General features: G+C 35.6%; 1 protein-coding gene across 1 annotated transcript in view; it reads right to left on the bottom strand.

Moving 5' to 3' along the window:
• PARN (poly(A)-specific ribonuclease) overlaps positions 1-23,412 on the bottom strand; it is a 60,357-nt gene that overhangs the window by 1,835 nt on the left and 35,110 nt on the right. Inside the window, exons 21-23 of the mRNA XM_082490504.1 lie at positions 23,205-23,279; positions 7,597-7,786; positions 614-807 (exon numbers count right to left, since the gene is read on the bottom strand). Of these exons, the coding sequence (XP_082346630.1) occupies positions 614-807; positions 7,597-7,786; positions 23,205-23,279 (459 nt within the window). The remainder of the gene's footprint in view (positions 1-613; positions 808-7,596; positions 7,787-23,204; positions 23,280-23,412) is intronic.

Here is a 23,412-nt window from a genome sequence, read left to right as displayed (position 1 = left end):
GTCTGGCATCTTACTCCTTCATTGAGGTGTCTCAGAAAGTCAACACATTCTCAGGAAATGTTCTGGAGAGGAAAAGGTTTCAGTAGAGTTGCAGCCTGGTTATTTATACCAAGGGATATAAAACAGCAGTCTGACTGGTCCAAAATGCACTCAACCTAAACCAGCCCTGTGGCAAGAGGTGTGCCAGAGGAGTGCTGAGGGGCAGGCAGGTAGACTGTCTAGTTTTGGCTTAATTGTAGAGGTAAATAATATTCTGACCAGATTGAGAAATCCCGTTGTTTTTCCAACTTTCAGAAATATCTTCTTCCTCTGGTTGGTCTCAGGTGGGGTTTTGTTTATTTGTGGTGGGGTTTTTGTGTGTGTTTTTTTGTTTTGTTTTGGGTTTTTTTTTTTTAAGTTTGGCATTTTCTGGGGTTTTGTTTTACAATTTCTGTACGATGCAGTCTTTGGTTTAAATAACTTATTGCAAAATAACTTATAACAGTGACTTATTGCATTACATTCATAGAAGTCCAGAAAAGTTAAGACATTAAAGAAAACAACTTCAGTTTTGTTCAGGCCCAGGGTAGTCCCAAACAGAACAGAAAACCACGCGCACTAACATTGCTCTTACCTGCTGGAACTTGTTCTGTCTTGATCTTTTTGAACTTTTTGGCTCTCTTCTTCCCATCTGGAAGGGATTCTGCGCAGGAGTCTGTCTGATCGTATGCTGAATCTTGGCCTTCTCCCTCTTCCATATCATCAGAACCAGTTTCTTCCTGAATAGGACTCATGCTTCTTTTTCCCACTGTACTGGTACCTGTAAAACTGAAATGTAGAAGAAATATGATTCTGTACAAGTCAAGAATAACTATTATATAGGTACTAGCTGTTGTACATCAATTAAATGCTTATGAAGGTAGTAGAATAAATTGTAGTAAGTGGTGTACCATGAAATTACATTATCTGGAAGATCTCACTTAACTATAAAACTCCGTAAGTTGGCTATCTAATCCAATCTTACGTAGATGAAGGTGTTCATTCTTTGTACTAGAGATGTCTCGGGCTTAGCTGCTATTCGGATGAGATCACTCAACTCAAATGTAATTAAAGCTGTTCTCTATCCCTGCTTAATTTTAATTTTTATACTCCTAGTTATGAAAGCTCTTGCAAAGCATTCTCAATAGACACTAAGTTATATACAACTGGTAAGCTGCAAGCACACATCTTGATATTGAAGGATTCTACATGCTCACTTCATCCTCCCTCCTGGAACTACATGCAGTTTTATAAGCATTTCTGTTATATAAAGGTAGAGAAAAAACATCAAGCTCCATATAATAAACTTTAAATCGGGCCTTAAAGTGAAGAGTCCTACCATCCAATGGGCTGGTAAAATAAAAAGAACAAAAAATCCACACTCATTTCATAGGTAGTATTTGAATGAACCCTGACTAATACAGTATGAAAATGAACTTAGAGATCCATTTCATTCAGCACACATTGAAATAACACTGCATAGATTCTCATTCAACTGGAATGCTATTGTTAAGTTTCCTTGAAAGACAAATGTCAATATTAAAATCAAATTAGCATGAGTATAAGAAAGAATGCAACAGCAAAGGGGCTAATTAAAAAAAAAGTTTCCCATTACACTTTTAGATATATGAATATCAGCTCTTTAAATATCTATTTTAATGCTCTTTTAGAGCAACCAATTAAAAAAAAAAGGTAGTTTTAGAATTTAAAACCTTTAGTTTTTCATTAAGGACTACGCAAAATATCTGTATGCATCTAAGCCATGTTCTAGTCTTTTATTTAAATAAAAATTAATACCGAGTGATAAAACAAAACTTTACAAGCTATTTTATTTTTTCTTTCTAATCAATAATAGTAGGGAATTATGGTGTTTCAACAAGGTTTCAGCTAAAGGACTGTTAAATTTGGCTGTATAGTTTTGGTTTTGAAAGGGAATTTTTTCAGCTGAACATTTTGCAATTTAAAACAGACTCTGGGATGTCCAAAGGCAATAAACAAACATGAAACATATGATTACGCCTCATGCTCTTACTTCCACATTAGGAGAACAAACACCATTTTCTTTGATGAATAGCTGGTTTTTCCTCCAAATATTCACACACAGAAGGCCTTCTTGCATGATTACTTACAAATCATCACTTCGAGTCACACCACAACTACCATCAATAAAAAGATATAAGCCAAAACGCTGGACAGAACTGTTTATCCTACACACATGCTTCAATATTGTGAAACACGCAAAAACTATGTTTGCAAAGAAAAAAGGTCTAGTGAAGAAACAGCATTTAGAAAACAAAAACCTACTATAATTTTTTTTAAACGTTGTTTAGAAAAGTTTATAAGAATTCTACGTTTGGGAAAGATATTCTGGAAAATACCTAAGGAAGAAAAACTCATGAGCCATAAATTACGATCCCAGGATTTCTTAGATACATTATGAGCACTTGGGTCTTAGAAGGGAACTTTCACTCACTGTAGGAAGACGTTCCCATTTTGAAAGGTCTTATGGATGAATTTATTCTTTTTCAACTCTTGAGATGTTATTGCAAATAAAGAGAAACAAGTTCTTGACCTTCAGTGTGCATTTAGCTATGTACCAAAGTACAAAATAAAGATTAATTTTAGGCCTTATGTTCTTCCTGCAGATACCTTAAGGGGAAAAAAAAAACACCAACAAACTAGCAGCACAAAATCCAAAATGTAGGTATTTTATAATCAAGAACTGTTGACTTCTTGCTTTATCGCAAAATATTATTTTTATTTTACATTCATTAATTGATTGCATGGATTCTAGATGGCTAAGGGTTTATTTTTATGTGTCTTATTTTTCTTTGACCTAAAATAAGATTCAAGGACTACAGTGACATTATTTATTCACTTAGCAATAGTAGCAAATCAGTATGGTTGTATATAAAAGTTAGGGCATTACTCAGAGAAAAGTTCAGTTTTCTAATTATACCAGCTATTTTGGAATATGTCCATATTTCTGTCTCAATTTCCTTACTCTGCTGAGAAACAACTAAACAAAGTGGAAGAACTGAACAAACTAACAGCTATCAGTAATTGTCCAATTCAGATATCCTTATTTAGGATCCTCAACTGTTTGGATATCTGAGCCATTTACAGACAGAGACTTACATCATCCATTAATAAATGTAGCACTTAGGTTTGAGAACATATTTGTACAACAGTTATCCAGGCAAGAATTTTGGGTTGTTTTTTTTTCTAAAGAATATGTTTAAGAAGGTTCTGAAATTTCTTTTGTATATTGAAATGAAGATGGTTCTCACTTTTACAATAAAATTGCTAGCCAATTTGGGGTGGGTTTTTTTGGAGGGGACACACACACAACACAACGACAAAAACCAGAACCACAAGAAAAGGCTATCGTACATTGCCAGTTGGCAATGTATGAACACAATACAGCTTTCACATCAGTCAGTGATGATGGTAGGTGGGATTCCAGACATCTTCAGTGTTGGTAGTTTTCACTAGTCCTTCCTCAACCTCTCCCTTCTGTTGACCTATTTTAATGCCAGCCCACAGGCAAACCTGACAAGGATGAATCCCACTGGGGAAGGTGGTAGAAGCAGAAAAATCGAGATTTTATTCTCAATTTCTATTCCTATTAAGTACAATCCTGATCAACAAAGAATACAGTTTTTGTTAAATTCCAGCAGCGTGACTAGCAACATTAGTACTAGATGAATCAACAGGATGTGGAGGATTTCTATCTCACTCTACTGCCAGAAAGAGCACAGACTCCACCTGATTAAACTGCCCATAAACTTTGTAATGTCATTTCAGCTACTAAATAACAGCAATTCAACTAGTACTATGGTCATTATTTTGAAAGAATCAGCAAGTAGAGGGGGCAAAAGGTGGGCAAACAATTATGATGATGTAGCATTAAACATATTCTGTTTTTTAAAATCAGGACATGCTTTTCCAAGGACCACTTACTTCCATGACAACAGAGCATCTTGAATTGGCCTGGATACATACAAGCCTCCAAGTTCAAGTAAATGTCATTTAAATGAAAACATAAACCCCATATTTTCTTGCCACTTTGAACAACATTGCAGGGTGGTGGGGGTGGTAGTTACTGACTCATCATAAAAATCAGTCATTTCAGCCTAAGAACAGGGGAAATCTCCTGAAGTAACACTAGAATACTGGAATACTATAATAATTTGCTTGTAGTTTTTATTACCTATATCTCTAATGACTCAGCTTTTCCCCATTCTTATCCTTTATTTATTAATAAGCCACATAAACAACCATTTCTGTGAAAAGCAAAGAAATCATCAGTAGAAATACATGAACATGTAAAAAAATGTGACAAACTGACTTCAGGAAAATAAAGACGTTCAAGGAAGTGGTGCTACAAACAGTACCCTGACTTGATGGAAGATGCAGCACTCCTGGTTTTAGCTAGAAAACTTGTAAGGCAAAATAACACATCACCTTCCTGTATTTCATACTAGTGTACATCTTTTGCCACTGGTCTTATTTTATTTTACTCATTCCCAGATGATTCAGGAAAATGAGATTAAGTAACTACAAGTAGAGCAGGATATATACTTTTACATAGAACGTACCTTATTTGAGTTTTCATGCTATGATTTAACACTATTTTGCTAAGGAAAAGATCTTAAATCCATACATTTAACAGTCATGGCAGAGCTGGCAGGCAGCTATCTGCTAAGCACAACCTAGCTAGTACTGTATAATACACAACAGGCCATGATCAATCCCTTTCAAGATTGTATTCTGAATAGTGAACGGCTTTGGAGAAGGGGATCTTATTAACTACTTTAAGTTTTGTCAAATGCACCAGTTTCTCCTCTACTTCTCCATCTGACATTAATAATTAGGCATATTGCCATTAAAATAAATTTTGAGATCTAACAGTAGTAATAAGTTTTATGCAAGTGGTATATTTTAATTATAAGTGATTTTACCATGTGACTGCTATTAATACTATTAAACTACCTTTTCTGAAGAGTAGTTCCTCTATAATATGGGACTGTAAGTTTTTTAGTAAGACAGGAATTAAAGAATCTTTGTTATTTACTTATCAATCTGTCAATTTAAGACAAAAACTCCTTACACGAAATACCCAACAACTTCATTACTGAATGAAAAAGTAGCCAGGATATATTGTCATCATGGAGAGGAACAGCTATTCTGCAGCTGTGCTCCCTGGCAGAAACTGGTGCAGTAAGCTTATTAAATAATAAATAAATAAAGGATGTAGTAACATGAAGCTATTATAAGAGATCAGCTGCTAGATACATCACAGTATTGAGTACTCAACTACATACGATTCAAATTAATCTGGACAGGTATACACACATATTTAGGAACATATATATTTGTCCTGATGGCTTCATATAAATATTTATGTTCTATTTTATACTAAAATTATTATATATAAATATTTTTGATATATCTTTGACTGGAAATAAAAGGAAAATGTTCATCCTGAGTGAACTGAAAGACCACAAGGTTTGCAGTTCCTTGTTATACCTAACCAGATTACACTTAAGAGGAAACACTTACAAAAAATTAATTGACAAGAGAACACAATCTAACTAGTAACAAATAAAAACAAAATTAAGAAAAACATGTCAAAAAATCTGCATGAAAGGGAATTTGGGACAGAACCAAAACACTTAATTAATGTAATAACAAAACAACAAAAATTCATGTAACATCAATTACAAAGGAAGTTCTATCAACAAAATGAAGGCTGCTATCCAAAGATATCAAGGTCTTGATCATCCAAAACCAAGGTTGCTTATTCTGGAATTTTACAACACTAGAAAAAAAAATTCTCAAGGAGATTAAGTTCTTAGGCATACAACTCACTGCAGTGTATCATAATTTTAAGGAAAGAATTTACTGAAAATTTTATTCAACAATTTTCCAGGACACATTTGCAGTAGTCCTCAAACTTCTTTGCAAGATAACAAATCAGCTTTCCGCATGTACTGTTTTCCAAAGCGTATGTTAAAAGAATAAGTTGTCTATAGTTCAAACCATAAGCTGCCACTCTTGCCATCTGTCTAGAATCCGTGAAATACCAACATTCATTGAGGAGAGATACTTCCCCTACTAGAAATAAAATGAGGACTTAGTATTTCTTTGCAGTAGACTCACGATGTGATAAGTATTTCAGACTGTTTAATAGAGACTTAATTGTAGACCTAAACCTTAGCCACATGTAAACTAGTGTCAGGGTAATCTTTAAGGCTCCTCATCTCTTCACAGCATGCACTCCCAAGCTTTCCTAAGTACAATAGTTCAATTAAATTAACTTCATTCGATACGGATTTTATCACCAGGTTCATCCATATGGGTTTTAGGGATCAAACATGTCTATAACACATTTAGAATTCCACCATGACAAAAGCCATGAAAATTTGACAACTAGCCAAAATACACACCTGCATTTAATTTTGCAAAGTAGGCAAATCATAAGCTTATGTAAGTGAGAACAGAACAAGTTTAGTATATTTGTTACACGACAAATAACATTTACAGGAGGATATGAGAGCTAGAACTTATCATAGCATTCCCAAGAAAGATAAAGGAGATAGACCTCAGTGTTGGTTTTACAACCATCTCATTTGTCTGTCTAACCAGGAAAAAAAACCACCAACAAAACAAAAAACCCAAAAAAAACCCAACAAAAAAAACCAACACACACACACCCCAAACACCACCTTACATGTAACTCATGCACTCCACTGAAATTTATTTTTATATAGAATTGATGGGGGGGAGAGGGTGGAGGAAGAATAGCAATAAATTGATAGGTTAATTATATAATTATATTAACACAAAAAGACTCTTCCCATTCACAGCTATACAGATGACTGAGAAAGAAGCCTCTTCTTACGATTATATCCAAAACCTGTCATTAATACGAGAGGGTAAAAATAGAACAAGAAATACGCACAACATGCTTTACCAGAATCAAAACCTGCATCTCCTGACTTAATTTTGTTCTCAAATAATTAAATAAAACCGTTTCCAAGTTTTACTCCAAAAACTTAAAGCCATGCAAGTATTATCATCTGCCTTCCTGTTTCTGAAGCATAAAGACGACTTCATCAGGACTGGTCAAGATGGTAATTTATAGCCTTCTCTGTGGCAGTATTATCACCATGGAAAGTCATCCAAAAACTAAGATGGCCTTTACAAGGCTATAAGATGACAGCAAAGTATCCAGATGATACAAGCCATTCAGAGCTGTCAAATGAACAAAGAAAATAATTCTTTTATTTTGATTATTAGAAATGGTGCTGCTACATCAAGCTCAGAAGCTGCAATTTGTCCTGCCTTCACGATCCCAATATTTTAAAAATTTGTCTAATCACATTTTCAGCAAATTATCTCTGCTATTTTACCTATGATCTTGTGACAGCTGACGTACCACTACAGATTTATACACAAAGAAATGTGTACAGGAAAAGAAGTCACCTATCGGTTAAGACCTACCTGAATTGCTAGACTTCCAATAAAAATGCAATAAAAATACACGAATTGGCAATGCAGCAAAAGTCTCACCTGTTAACACAGTAGTATCGACTCGGGGAAACGTAAGGTGTGCACTGAGTTTTTAACCGCTTTCTCTCCATCTCTTTCCAACTATCTTCTGTACATTTTCTCTTTGCCTGTTTTTCTTCGTGTTTTTTCTCAACATATTCTGCATATGTCTGGATCCTATAACTTTCAGCATACCTGCTGGTGTTTACAGCTATGGGGAAGAAGAGTGATGTTACACACAAAACACTGTTAAATGACAGCATGCCCTCTCCTGAAATAACTTATTTTGAAAAGCAGAAGGCAGTGAGCTATTTGTTCAGTTCATATAAACAACTTCTAGTTCCATTGTTAGCGATCAGAAAAAAAAAAAAAGAAAATGCTGTACTCTCCTAAATTCACATGGTATGTTTGAATTAGATATTCAAAACTCTTCTCAGAGTCACACTTCATACAAAAAGGGTTAAATCTACTTAAGACTTTTCTTTCAAATTAGAAACCATCAATTCTTCAGTCGTAACCCTCTTCCAGATTGCTAGTTGGCAAGAAAAGATTTCCTGGATTTTTTCCCTTTTAGTCTCATTACTTAACCCAGCAGGTTTATTTTGCAACTCTGCCAGGAAAAGACGACATTTGCAAAGCCTTTGCCAAAACTCTGTTTGATTGCTGTGAAACATAAGCTTATTTGAGCTGCATTTTTGGTTGCACAAGATATCCGTGGAAGCAGCACTTAACTAATACCCAGCTGTTCCATCCTCGTATCTTTCTAATGTTTGGTCTCCATTTAACTAAAAGAGACTGCAAGTTCAAGGTAGAAGGATTTTTTGTCAATGCAAAATTAGAGTAACTTCAAAAATAAAGAAAAAACTTTCACTGCCTTCTCTCAACAACAATTTACCAACATTCCTTCAAATCCCAGCATTTTCACAGCTCTCAGCCTTTAGTCTGCAAGCCAAGCTCTGGCCTCAAGCCATCACTACAACAGATGAATCAGCAAATTAAACTGACTGTCAACTGGTGTCCTCTGCTGTTTTCAGCCTAACTCACTGAAAGAAAGTATTGTAAACCAGCCAGTAAACCAGTTTAAATATAAGAAAAGAAACCAACCCAGATTGTTTTTCATATACTTGGGCTGCCCATTTTAAAATACCATAATTGTAGTGGAGACAAAATCCTGATTTTATTATGTACTTCCAACCTTTTTGTAGAAGTCTCAGATGTGTACCCAACTTCCTGATTCTAGTTGAAGTGTTGTCATCTTGAATACAGGTATTCTGTATTAACTCTAGCCCAAGCACTAGAAATAGCAAGCTCCAACATCACAATTCAGAAAAGGTGAGGCAGATGGGTGGATTTGGGTATTTTTCTCTTTCCGATCAGATCACCTATTCTGCATGTTGGATATGCCACTGTTAAATTAATTACCTATAATACCAGTCACAGCATATAGATGTTGCTGCTGCAAAGTCCTTCAAATGTACATAAAACTGGGCAACAGCTTTGTCTATTTAATTTTAATCCCAAGAATAGATACCAGCAACTACGATTAATAGTCTCAAGAGATTGCTGCACGAACCAAAGAGATGTTATGCATACCTCCTTTCACACCCCTTATATTTGTTTTGAACTGTGAAGTTACAGGATCTGTTTGTAAGAATTAGGAGTATATTTATTGCCCATGAAGTTATGGTGCAGGCATCACGAATGAATTAATAACGCTCACTGGACTTACTGCATGCCAGCCAACATTCCTCAGGGTAAAATTTGTTTAGTTAAACTCAAGCATGTTTTTACTTGCTAAAATCAAGCACATAGTTACCATGGATCATCTGATAAATAGTGATTTGTTAAAACACAATAACCATTTCACATTATTTGTTTTGCTATAAACTAAGAGCCAAAGTTATGGCTCTTCCATTTAATTCCCTGACAAACCCGAGCTGTATTTAAGGAAAAAAAAAAAAAAAAAAAATCATCCTTACGCAGCCTAAAGATAATTTTAAAATAAATCTGTGTGAGAGCCAATATTTTTGAACAAAGACAACTCTGCTTTCCTGAAATAAGGCCTGTATTTTATAGCAACCCATTCATATTACACATACACGCACAAACATATGCATACACATATATTTAATATAAAAAATTATATGCTGAATATATTGCTTCATGCATTCAACAACTAAAATGAAGGCATGTGGAGAATTCTATGGAGCCACACAGATAAATCAATCTTGCACGGTCTTGAACTGAAGAGCAGCTCCCTCTAAAACTTTAAAATACATTTTCTCTGATGCTTTTTTGATGAATGCTGTCCATATTGCCAAACAAAGCAAATGCACTTATATCGCTCTGCATTGCCAATAGAAGAAATGCATTGCTAGAATGCTTTGTGAATTCTAACAAACTAAAGAGAACTTAGGGGGTTTATTTACTTATTTATTTAAACAAGAGAGAAGACAAATCTTTCTGTGAGAAACCTGACCTAGCAACCAATACCACATGGCTGAATTTCATTACACTAGTTGCAGCCATAAAGTTAAGTTTCTGTCTTACAGTAGAATAATAGTAATTGCACATTATTTTAGGAAAAATATTTCTAGAGGATGGCATCTTCCCTATCTATTAGGCAAGCTGTTAAACAGGCTGACTGATGTTGAGTGTTCCAAGAGGAATGCATACAAAGATACTCTTTCACCAAGTCCTTGCTCTTACTCAGAGCAAAATCCTGACAGGTGGCCACTGACAGTCTTAAGTCTCTTAATAAATAGGCAAATATTTAAGTGAACTGTGTAGGTAAAAACCCAGGAATACAGAAATAAAATAAACAAACAGAACTACACAGATTAAGGCTGCCATAGTAAACACTCAAGTTTAAGAAATACTAAAGTAAAAGTTCACCTGTGAAGTCTTAAAGGGACCTCCGTGTAGATGCTGTGGTAGCCTTATCTGATCGTGTACTACTGAAAACATGGGACTGCTGCCTCACTCGGATCGACAGTGTTCAATTTGTGAGTAGCTAATTCAGTACTTTGTTTTATTCTCGTTACTCATTGTATGGTTCCACAGCCTTACTTACTGACTTCTAGGGCTATTCATGCTCCATTTATAAAATCAGAAGTTTGCATGTGCACTTTTTTCATCATGGCATTGTCCAGTGTTTCAAAGTAAAGCTCATGAGCTGAAGCAGCAGTGCCTATTTTATAAACAGAAAGCAGAAGTAAAGACACAACATCCCAAATCAGAGGGTATCTTTTAAATTAACCTAAATGGAATAAAATTGTCCACTACACAGAGCACTCAATCAGGGTCAGGTTCCTACACAGCAAATGTATTGACAACATATTCCCAGAGAAGTCATAAATGAAAATTCTCCAAAAGAAACTGCATGTGATCATGTGGCCTGGGACTTTATCAATGTATAAGCATAATTCACCTATACTATGTTAAATATTAGCAAAATTGGCATTGCAATATTAATGTTTTGGTCTGGGGGGCGGGGGGATTAGCCTATATGCATGTTTGAGACCTTCAAGCATACCTGGACAGTTTCTGCTGCAAGGCATCACACTGTAACATACAACTAATTAGTTGGACCAGAAATTTTAAACGCAGTTCTCCAGCCTCTCCCACTAGGATTATGAAAGCTACTGATTGTCGCCAGCATTGACTCAATATAAAAAGTATTGGGCACACTCTCTGTTGGCTTTCTCACCGATTAGCCAACATTTCTGCTGATTTCTCCTACCCTCTCCAATTTGTCTTTTTCCCAGTTTGGTCTTTTCTGGGTATGTCTTTATCTCATATTAGTCTTGCAATCTATCATAATCCTAACCATTCTTCAATATTAAACTCACTGTTCCGTGTTTTCTCTGGCAAGGCTGTACTCCTGCCTCCTTTTTTTAAATTGTTTGTCTCTGCTACCATTAGGCACCAGTTTTCCCCGACTTAACCAATCTACATCCCATTATCCATTTCGGGTTCTTTATCCCAGTTTTTCTTCATTCAGGGTATTTTTTGTCAGATGCATTTTTCTTTAGTGTCAAACCTGTTTATTTTCAAACCTGGTTCAATCGCAGCCCCTTCACTCCACCTGAACACGTAAATGAATTAGTTCCCAATCTCATCCCCATTCACTAGTTCCTTGGGCATCCCTTGCCTAAAACAAGGAAGCAGAAGTGGCAATGGGGCTGGAACTGTGCGCTGGTCTATGTAGTACTACAAAAGACCTTGGTCCACCTCCAAAAGGACCAGCACACCCCAAACAAGCAAACAAAAACATATTACAAAAATTACTGTATTAACTTTTTTTTTTCTTAAAATAGCCTGGTTTGAAACCCAAAATAAAGAATGCTATGAAGAACAAGGACAGCACCAGGACAGCTTTCCCTCCCCCACCAGACTAAATGAACAGTTTTTAAAACTATGAGCAATCTTTAGGATTAGGAAGGAGGCAGGCTATACTGACTCCTACCAATAAATTACTTTATTTAGTTTTCCTTCTTAATGTTTCTTCACTTGGAGTAAGTCCATGTAGTACCCCAGAGTTAATTATGAATAGCACTCATTCAAATAGAGAAATACAGCGCAGATTCAATCTTACAATCTTTGTGCTTTCTTCTCTCCCACTACACATGGAGAATGAAGCTCTAAATTAGCTGCCTACTTTATTGCATTATTCAGTGATCTTCAAAATTTCACAGATATGTAGGAGAATCTAGAAGACTATAAAACAAGTACGTTTCTTTAGCAGGAAAGAAGCGATCCTGGGAATAACTGCCCTATGTACTGTGTTACTCTTAGCCCTAACAAAAGAATAATTTAAAAACCAACTAAACATAGTGGATTAGACCATTTTCTCAATCTGGTTACAAAAAAAGTTAGCTAAACTGTGTTACTTTTGACAGCTAGAAGGTCAGAAGGATTCTTGTATTTCAACAGAAAAACCTGAATGTTGGGTTTTGTTTGTGGTTTCCATTTTTGTTTGTTTGTTTTGTTGGTGGTGGGTTGTGGGTGGCTTTTTAAATTCTTTTCATCTGGAATGCTCCTATCAACTCATCACCAATCAGCTGAAGAGCACAGTGGAGTTTTAGGAGAGTAAACCCATCTAACACTCGTACTGTCAAAACTGATCTAAGGCCTCATTAATTTACCAGGATAAGACACCTACATATGACAGACTGGATTCTTTAAAGCCTTGGTCATCAACCCACACTAGCAAGGCAGCTATTTGGTTGAGTTGGGTGTATTCAGCATACACTTTGCTAAAGCTTTTATTGAGATGAAACCTTATCCTGAAAATAGTTTTCTCCACTTTCAACAGAAGTATCCTGCACAGGTCTACTTCTAATAGAGTCAAACAAATATTTCAATTGTGACTGAAGAGAGTCAAAAATAACTGCTAATTCAGCTACAGAAAGGCTGACTGCCTGCTTTCCATTTTCCATAATAGCTGTGCTGCTGCATTGAAACCCTTTTGCACATGCCAAGGTAACTACAGCAGACTTGCCCAGCATTGCTGAATGAAGTGACACTTCATCAGTTTGCTTCTCAAGATCCTTGTCCTCAAGGAAGGTTAAAGAGAAGAAAAACCCTCACTGCAGTTTATTGGAAAAAAAAAAAAAAAAAAAAGGTAGAGAATTAAATAAAACAAGGTATCAAGATCTCATGAAAGACCCTCTATGATCATCCTGCAGTGAAGCATCTTGAAGGAAAAGTCTTGGTTTGCTCTGAGGTCACAGATGATTAAAATTCACTTACAATTTCTTTTACTGATAAAAAACATTTAACCATGGGGAAGTCATAGCCTAATTTTTTGAAACCTATAATGCAGTGTAATTTTGGATGCCAGCATTACTTAGAAAAATTCAAAAGCACCGAAGAAGTTAAAAACTATTTACTTAGTCAACATACTTCCAGAAATATAACTACAGTTGACTGTCTCAGAGATCAGCAGAATGATTTATTCTGTCTTTTATTCAGTGATAAGGAAAGCAGCCTCAATGTAACTATCAGAAAGTCTCAAGTTTCTTAGTACCAGTTGTAGCATTCAATCATAAAATATGTGTGTTCAACAAGTTTTCAATTATTTAACATGCCTGTTTTTCCCCCTTTCCCAAGGGAATTTATTACACTTCTGTATATGCATTGCTCCTCCTCAGTTGCCCAAATATTAAACAGGTTGGACGGTACTATATTTAAAAAGCGCCAAGTCTCAACATTTTGTTAAAGAACTTAAGTTTTTATCAATTTTACCAACACAGACCACCTGTTCAAACTACTCTAAGAAAATATAATTATTTGAAGCCATCTGCATTGCATTTACTAAAATAAAACAATCAATACTTGACTGATCATTTTCACATACTTAGAAATTTAGATACCTAAAAATTTTTGTTTAGGAAAAAAAACCCAACCAACACTGAGGTAAAATACTACATTATCCTTTGGCATCCATGAAGAAAATCTCAACTTTGTAAAAACCAGTTTTGCTCCAAGACATAGGTACAGAATTAAGTACAAAATGTTCAAGGACAAATCACTATGCTAGGACAACATTTTTCCAAGTCACAAAATATAATAACTTTGTTAGTTAACTCCATACCTAATTTCACAAGTTGCATACTGACTTCATAGAAACACAAATTAGGGTTGGTGAAGATGTATTTTCTTGCTCCAAGGAATTTGTGTACTAGAGTACGATGGAGAAAAATAATTTAACAATTTGAAGAATCCATAGTCTCTAAATTATATTTGATAATAGCAACTATTTGCAGGCTGCATCAAAACTGAAACTCCAATTTGTACATGCTGCTGACCATCCCTTTCTATTTTCCTCTCCTGTATTAGCTCAAGATACTGGAAGGTGCCTATACAGATTCTAAAATAGACTTTTACAACAGACTGTTTTACAAAGACTGTCGTCTCTTTTGACTTCTGAATCCAGAGCAAGATCAATGTGGTGACACCTTGCCAAGGAGGATGGAAAGTTAGTCAGAGAGCAAACCAAAATAAGTCTTTGACTCTCCATATTGGAGAGAATGGGCAAATGAACAGGTGATCTGAAAGAAAATGGTTTTACAGAAGAAAGAAAATGCCAGAGCATGGCAGAGAAAGAGGAAGACTCCTTAGACAATGTTTTAAACTCAAAAAATTTCTCTCAACAAAGAATACAGATGATAGTTTACTCCACCAAGATATTTCACACTATGCACATGTATGCAGATTGTTATATATATTATACTTTCTTAAAGATGCAATTTTTTAATTACTGAAAGAATTCAAGCCACTTAACCTCTGCACCCTGTTCAAATACCTAGTCATTGAAACAAAAGCCGTGAAATGTATTAACCCATTTCAAAAAATCTAAATCAAATTAAAAGGTAGACAGAAGATAGAAGGTAGACTAGAATATATCAACCAGTAATTCATTTCCTTGTTATAGTCAAGATTGTTGAACACAAGTAGCAACTGACCATATCTCATACCCTATATTTACTAGTACAGAAATGCTTTTAAATCAACACTGGAGAATTTTAATTTCCAAGAGTACTAGTAAAGTGTTCAGATCCATTAATCTACAAAGTAAACATGTAAAACATACAGATCACTTCCTTTCTAGTCAGATAGAAGGTCTTACTACTCAAAGCACAGAGCTCAGATCTGAAAGACTTTTTTGAAAGAAACAGAACCCACGGCCTGGTTATAGAGTTGATTTCATCGAACACCTTGTTACCAAATGGGAGAGTCCCATTCTTTGCTCCAAGCCACTTGGTCCCATGCCCTCCTTTACAGTGTTTCTGGTGTTTATTGACCTGCTAACGAGCCAGTTCACCTCAGTGAACCAGCAGGAATTTTCCTTTATTATTTTTTCTGGACACAGAACCAGCGAAAGAAAAGCAGTGCGAGCTCACTGTTGGACTGGGGCAAGAGTCATCCCCTTTATCTAAACACGAAGGATTAAGATTGGCACAAACCACTAGTTATCTTTTAATACCAGCAAATTAAACATGTTGGGTAAGGCTGAGCAGTTGCAGGAAGCACACTCCTGCAAAATCTGATGACATTTCTGACACTTGCTAAGAACTTCAGAACAAGAACTATCGAACTGAGCTTGGAGACATCCTCATGGCAGTGCGGTCCAGAAGACTGTTCAAGATTAATACAGACATTTGCAATTGAAGCATCTATTAACGCTCCACATGTCAGGTGCTTCAAAAAGAACTATCCAGGTAAGGAGTTCACCCATCAGATACAGTTTGCTACAGGAATGACTGAACCCCATTTCCAGAATTAACATATTCACTACTGCATCCAAAAAGTGTCTTAATACTGTCTCCATCTAAAATGGCACCCCAAATAAAACTAAATCTAACTTTTCCATTTTGATAACCCTTATTACCCATGAGAAGTGCAAAACGTACAGACTAACTGCTCAGGTTTTCCTAGTGAAAGCATTTCATTCAAGTCCTTACATAGCATACAGATAGGCACATATAACAAATCATTATGATCTTTCGAAAAATTATATGCCATTTCAAGGTAGCGCATGCTTTTAAAAAAATCCACCTTGCGTGGAAAAAAAAGTAAGAGCACACATCTACAAGGTGATTATATCTTATACAATTATTACAACTATTAGTTTCTCATCTTAAATGTCATTTTGATGCAGCACAAGAATTCAAGCCACTCAGAAATTAACATGAGAAATACAAAGCCACTGATGCAAAATTTAAACCAAGCTTTCCTAAAACATCAAAACCTTGTGGATCTTAAGCAGCCAAAATTTGTTGGGGGGAAGGAGAGGCATAATCACACAAAGCTAGAGAAACTGTTTGAGACTGCACTTAATTTGAATAAAAAGTAAACCAAGAGTAATGGCTGGGATTAGACATGACGCACTATGACTAAGGCTTCCTTGGTCTACATCAAGGAAGTTTCCTGCTCAGAGTAAGTATCTGACATGAATTTCACATTGTCTTATTGGTGAGAAGACAGTCAAGTGAAATATAATTTTTCAAAGAATCTGGGTAATACAGTAGATACCACCTGCCATTTCCCCAAATTCAGCGAGAAGAGACCGATACACACACAGTCTAAAAATCCATGTATATATTTTTAAATTGTGGTATGCGTTCCTGCTAAGTAGAAGGTTCTATAGTAAACCTTATAAAACCCTAATAAACCATAAAGTCCAGCCCTGTCTCAGAAACTCACAAGTTCAGAAAGATTAATGATTTAAACAAGAACCATTGAAAGACCATCACAATTTCAGCTGCTGCACCTGCTTTAGTCCATTGCTCCCCTGCTGTCTAAATACATTGGCCTACTCAATGCCTAGAGGAAGAAGATATCTTGCACACAGTAAATTCTATATGAGCTCATGTATCAGGGCACTAACACATGGAACAATTTAACATTATTTCAATGCTTGCCATTTATGAGAAGCAGTTGCTTTTCACATGTAATTAAAATTTCAGGTTAAGTATATTTATTGTCTTTTAAAACAGCAGGAAAAACATTCTCAGGAAAATTCTCAAAATCACTCTTATGTCCAGTGGTCTCAAAATATTTTAGAAGTTGCTCATAATCAGTACATAGATGCTATTAAACTGCACCTAAGCCTTACGTAAAGAGAATTAAGAGCAAGTGTTAGCTGGTAAGGGAAAATAAACCAGTTATATTTTTGAAGTACCACTGATAACCTTGTCCATTATCTCCATTAATGTATAGCTATGTCAAATGTCTCAGAAGAGACACCCAATTTGACTTTCAAGCACTTTAAAAAATCCAACATCCCACGTTTTAGAAATTAACCCACCCTCAAGTAGCAATGATTTTTAAGAGTACATTTTAGATGGCCTATAAAGGCTCCACAAGTACAAAGGCATCGAAAGAAACCTCCCTTTAAGGGTGCATCTAGGTTCTTTTTAGACCAGCGACCTAGAGAGTCACAGAAAGTTGGCTGCCAACAAAATTCAAGGAAGCCATGAATAACAAGATCTTATACTGATACAAAGCATTAACTGAGGACTCACAAACTAGTTAACTGCCCAGAATGGTTGAGAGACTGAAATGGCTGAAACACTGAAATACTTCAGGTTACATCAATTTATTCATTAAAATAAAATACTGGGTTTCCTTTAAAGTTAAGACAAGCTGAAGTCTCTCCCATCTTCCCCACCATTTCCAGACTATTTGTATGAAGTCTAGACCCCTGTAAGCCAAGAAGCATCGAAATAGTACGTATTTCATACTAATCTTTCCAGATGAAAAGCCAACTTTATAAATATACGAAGCTGAACAGCATCCAAAAGCAAGCTTATCTAGCAAGCTGAAAGTTGTAAGAGCCAGAAGTTGTACACCGAAAGTTCATTCTGAAGTTTCTTATAGTTATCAACTGTAAGAGCGCACATTGCTTTATCTTTTGTCACATGCTTTAAAAGCACGTGCTCCGTGTCTGACAGAAATGCTGTCATGTGTGTACTTCATGTACATGAAGTACAATTTGGCAACAGTAAGTTCTGTCTCCCAGATGTCCAGCTAAAGGAATATCAACCATTTAACAAATTCTTATTAATAACCTGCCTTGAACAGCAATCCTCAACAAAAAATAGACCGTGTTTATTCTCCATTATTGTTTTCAGGTGCTTGTTACTTGGAAATCAGTTTACAGCAGAGCATATTGCAAAAAGTCACAAATTGGAGCCCTCTAAACCACCACTTCCACAAACTCGTCACAGGCTTTAACATGCCAACGTAGCAGTTCAACAGTGATAACTGACACAGAGAACACAGCCCACTAGAACTCAAGAACAATCTTCCCCTGCTAAATAGGCAGGTACAACTTGCACAGACAGACATTGCAGGCATTGAAGTCTGTGGTGATTACAAAATGGTTAACTAAAATTTTGTCTTGATGCAGCTTCCACTTCAAGCTGAAGTTTATGTTCTAATTGTAATGATTTTATAGAAGAACCAGCCTTTTCGACTCATACTAAATGAGAGAGTCTGCCAATATGCGAGTCGCATGAATAACCAAATAAAATGAAGATATTTGGACATTATTACAAGCAGCAAAATGAGAAAGTTAAGGGATTTGCTTCTTATTTCCCGAGGTTTCTGCTTCAAGTGTTTTAAGCATGCTATATTCAGTCTGAAACATAGGAGCAGCTCCAAAATTGCCTATAAAAATACTGCCCTTTCCCCTACTTATTTTTTCAGAGGGAAGTACATGGAAGACGGAACAAGTCTTTTTATACTCTGCAAAGATTCATAGGTCTTTCAGGGTAACATTTGAACAATTAAAGAAGTGGAGCGTGCATTCTTCTGGGCCACATACACACTACTGATTACCATGTGAAATCTGAAGAGCTACTCATTTGTTTAACTCAGCTCATCAGATTTATACTTTTTAAACAGAAAAGCAGATGGACTAATGTTTTATCAATCAGTTTTTGACTAGGTCTTAATGGTTACCATCCATGATATTACATAACTCAGGAACACCGTTTTAAAGAGCACTGGGTGATGTACAGATACATTTTATTACCCACATATTCAAAATGGATATCTATGCATATTAACATGAGAAATCCAACGTATTCCCAGGATGCAGATGAACAAGTTTTTAGCCCATTTAAAACACATGAAGACGGGAAAGTTAAAAGCAACAGAAACAGCATAGAACAGCTTATACAAAGCATCACATTTTAAGAAATCTGTCATTTGTTTGATGTAAAGGTTAAGCATGAAAATTAATTCTAATTAATTATCTGAAATGTAAAAGACAACTTGAAAAAAAATCCTTTCCTCCAACCTATACCCCCCCCCTTTTTTTTTTTTTAAATCAGGTAAAAATTAATCTTGAAAAGCAAAACTTTTCAAAGCAGCATGGAAAAAAAACCCTGTAACTTAGGACACAAGACCATCACAATTTTAATACAACCCTTAGATTCAGTTACACAAAACTAGTAATATGGAAAAATCACATATTTCAAATTCTGTTTTAACACCTACAAGGCTGACCAAAATAAAAAGACATTGGAGAAAAGTTTTTAAGAAATGAGTCATATTCATCAACTGGTTGTCCTGAGTATGTACATCAAGGCATGACTGCAAATCAGTCTTTAAATGATCTGCTGTTCAATTCTGTAACTTTACATTAGTTCAGCCAAATAGTCAGTATTTGAATCACTGCTGCAACTGAAAAATAAAGACACCTCCCAGATCTGAACTGACTTTAAAAAAAAATTTGGTAGACCTAGAATCAGTTAACACTCAGATTATTACAAAACTGATCCTATATTCATAGCTTTTCCCTACACAGTTCCCTTATTAAAAGGGATGCAAAACAAGTCTGGATATTTTTACAGTGCTTAGACTCATGTATAATGCAAATATGACCACCTCATCAATACAGGGAAACTTCCATACACTCTTCATGTTCTCAATCAATTTATCTTCCATAAATGTTTTTGTTGCACATGTGTGCTTTGTTAACTACACATATTAATATCAGCTCAAAGCCAGAAACATCTTTAAGAGGTAAGCATAAACGTATGTCTGCAGCAACATCTTGCATTGTATCATATTGTTTGACAGTTCTCCAAGGCTTTTTATATAGTCCAGAAGACGCAGACATATTTATATAAACAGGCTAAAAACCAGGCCACGTAATTAGTTTTTCCTAGGTTCTTCACTTAAACACAGCTCACTAAATCACAAGTACAAATAGTGACTTTTATTGCCAAAGCAGTTTATTAAAGAATTTAAGATCAGGAAATAGAATAACAGAATTGATTTTATGAAGTATTTATTACAGGAAAAAAAAAAACAAACAAGAGGTTTAAGCGATTTTACAGTAAAAATCGCACAGCTTTTTGGTAATTGAGGTTGCTATAGTTTACCAGCTTGTTTTGCTGACTGCTTTCAGTATATGAAATTTTACTAACCTGATTTCATAAAAATCTATGGAAGTCTATAATCACCTGAGCTTTCAAACAAATGACTTGCTTCCTAGTACGTAGACCACAGAACAAGCCTGTTTGTCAAAGCATAAAAGAGACACACACACAGAGCAGTGCCAGAAAGATTCAGTTTAAATATTCTGCAGACATTCAGTTCTTTCCACAACATGTAGTTGCTGTAACAAAAAATAAATAAAAAGAAAATAGTGGTGGTGAATGTGTATGCCAAGCATTCAGACAACTGGTGAGTAACTGAGGTGATGGTAGTGGGGAAGTTACTGTAGCTGCATCTAGGAAGGCTTTCAGCTTATGAAATGGCATAAAACACATGTTTTTTATTGAAAACAAATAGTCTTGCAAGTCCCACTCAGAGAAACAAGCAATCAGCTTGAAAAAAAGAGGGGAAAAAAAAGCACAGATACATAAACTTACAATGACCTATAAATATTTTGTACATCAGGGCATCTGAAATAAAAAGCAGAAAACAGAACTTTGTTGCATTTCATCACAAAAATCCTCTTGGAAAGGCAAAAAGGTGGAACAATTCCAACCCTTTATTCAATTTTTTTTCCTCAGTCTATACCTCATACATGGAGGCCAAACTCTGAATAAGATCAATCAGGTCTGAAATAAAAAGCTTCAGACACTTCAGTTAAGTTGCTACTTCACAAACATATCATTTGTGATTGCACAGTTCAGAGTGCATTTTTACTGAAGACAATTTAGATTAAGGCTTATTCCCTCCAATCTTGTAACATATTTGGTGCTGCATGAATAGTATTTCTGTCAAACCTTTGCTGGTGTGCTGCTATCACCACTAACTATAATACATACAGTTTACAAATCATGAATGCTTCAGAGGTAAGAAACTAAGACAACACATGCAAGAAGTGCTAACAACGCTTTGCTGAGTTACAGAGCTAGCTAAAGTAGGGCCACATTTATTTTGACATAATTCTTTATCTGGAACTTCTCACTAGAAGTTATATGGTCCTTATATCTATATATAGACGAAGAAACAATGGCTCTTGCTGCTAGGGAGCATTTGCTGTACGGAGACTGCTGGTAAGCACTCAAAATCCTCTGCAGATGTATGTATGTATGAGGAAGTATGATAAACACTCACAGGATGTTAATAAGGAGTTAGAGAGATGCACCTATTATGCAGCCAGAACCTGAAAGCTGCTTTATTTTGAGTTTTGTAAGATACATGATGGTGATTTCAGTGAGGTTTTCTAACTCGTTTTTTTTCTTTTTAGAACTTAATTGTGGAAATTCTGGCAGGATAGCTCTTAAGGGCAACAAAATCTCAGCCACTTAATCAAAAGTGCTATGTATACTGCTGTTCTCACTGGCTGCACAGCATTTGATGCAAGCATTTGAGTAAATAGGGATGACACTACCATAACATACCCCAAATAATCATGTATAATGGTCCACTTCCAGTCTCTGCGCTCAGCAGTAAGTTTATGGGTCACACCTCAAATATATGCCCAGCAGAACTACAGAAACCACTAAGAGCTTGTGGATCCAACTACAATTCCAAAAACAAAACCACCAAAAAAAAACCCCCAAAATACCCCAAACAAGAGCCAAAAAAACCCAAAACAGCAACAAAAACAAGAAAACCAAACCCAAACAAAAAAAAAAAAAACAACCCAAAAGGCCCCACACTCCAAAAAGATCGGTTTTCCTCATAACTGGAAGCAATATTTTCAGTAAATTCAGAGATGTTGTTCTATTCCTATGTTTTTTACTTAATTCTTGATGATTTCTCAAGAGTGTGACTTATTCCATATTTTTTCTTATGATACTTAGATAATGTTTTGCTCTATGCTTTCAGTCAGCTTCTTATACTGGAAAGGGTTCTTTCTAGAGTACCTAGCACAATTGTAAATGGTAAAATATTGCTGTCCTAATTATGTGAATTAGGAATGTGGGTTCACTAGGAGTGTTTATGTAGTCATGCACAAATTTTTTTTCTTTAAACTAATCCCCCTCCTAAAATCCAAACCAAGAAGCAATATATAAAAAACCAAACCAAACCCAAACCAAATCAGCTTTAGAGAGAAAAGTTAAGCATGTATACTTCCATGAACTTTTTTCAAAGCTAAGCTTAAAAGTTCAAATGAAAATTAAAAAACTAAGGTCTGGAGAGATTGCATATTATTAATACACAAACTGTAGACACGTTAGCAGCCCAGTCTGTGGTAGACTATTATTTTGCATGTGTTCTACAATACCCCAAAAGGCTTTCCACTACACTTGTTACTTGCAAACGTAAACCAAACCAAACATGTATATCAGTCCAAAGCATATTTGAGGGCCAAGACCATAAAAGCGTTTGATAGCTCTGCTTTGTGCAAAGTAACAGTAAATAATCTCAAGAAATACTGCATCAAATGAAGAAACTAGCATTACCTACAGGTTCAGGTACGTGGAGGCTCATGGAATGAAACACAAAACTGTCTCAATCAAGTCCAGTTTGGGCTCATTGTCTTTGCTGCAACAGATGTGCTGCTACTATAGAAGTTTAGTTCCTCCTATAGCATCTGAACCAGGTCAGTAGTTCTGCCATTAGAATTACAGACCCTGTTGGCTCAAAGCATTTTACAGGAGCCAGTTGAAGTCAAGTCTTAATACTGAAGTAAATTCAGAAACACTTACCTATTTGCACTTGTTCTGGCTGGCTCAGTGATACAAATGCTGATGTGTCATCAATCCATGAAACCTGAATGTTACCTAGAAAATGCAAAAGAAATTATTATAAGTATTTTTGTCTTAAGCTTAGTCACAGATTTTCTCTGATGTGCCATGACATAAAAGATAGTCAACTAAGAGAAACTTCACCTGAGAAGGCCTTTGTCCAATGTAA

This window comes from Vanellus vanellus (genome assembly GCF_965231255.1).
Source record: "Vanellus vanellus genome assembly, chromosome: 14".
Lineage (NCBI taxonomy): Eukaryota > Metazoa > Chordata > Aves > Charadriiformes > Charadriidae > Vanellus > Vanellus vanellus.
Note: the sequence above shows the minus strand (reverse complement) of the source record. Positions and strands in the feature narration are given on the sequence as shown.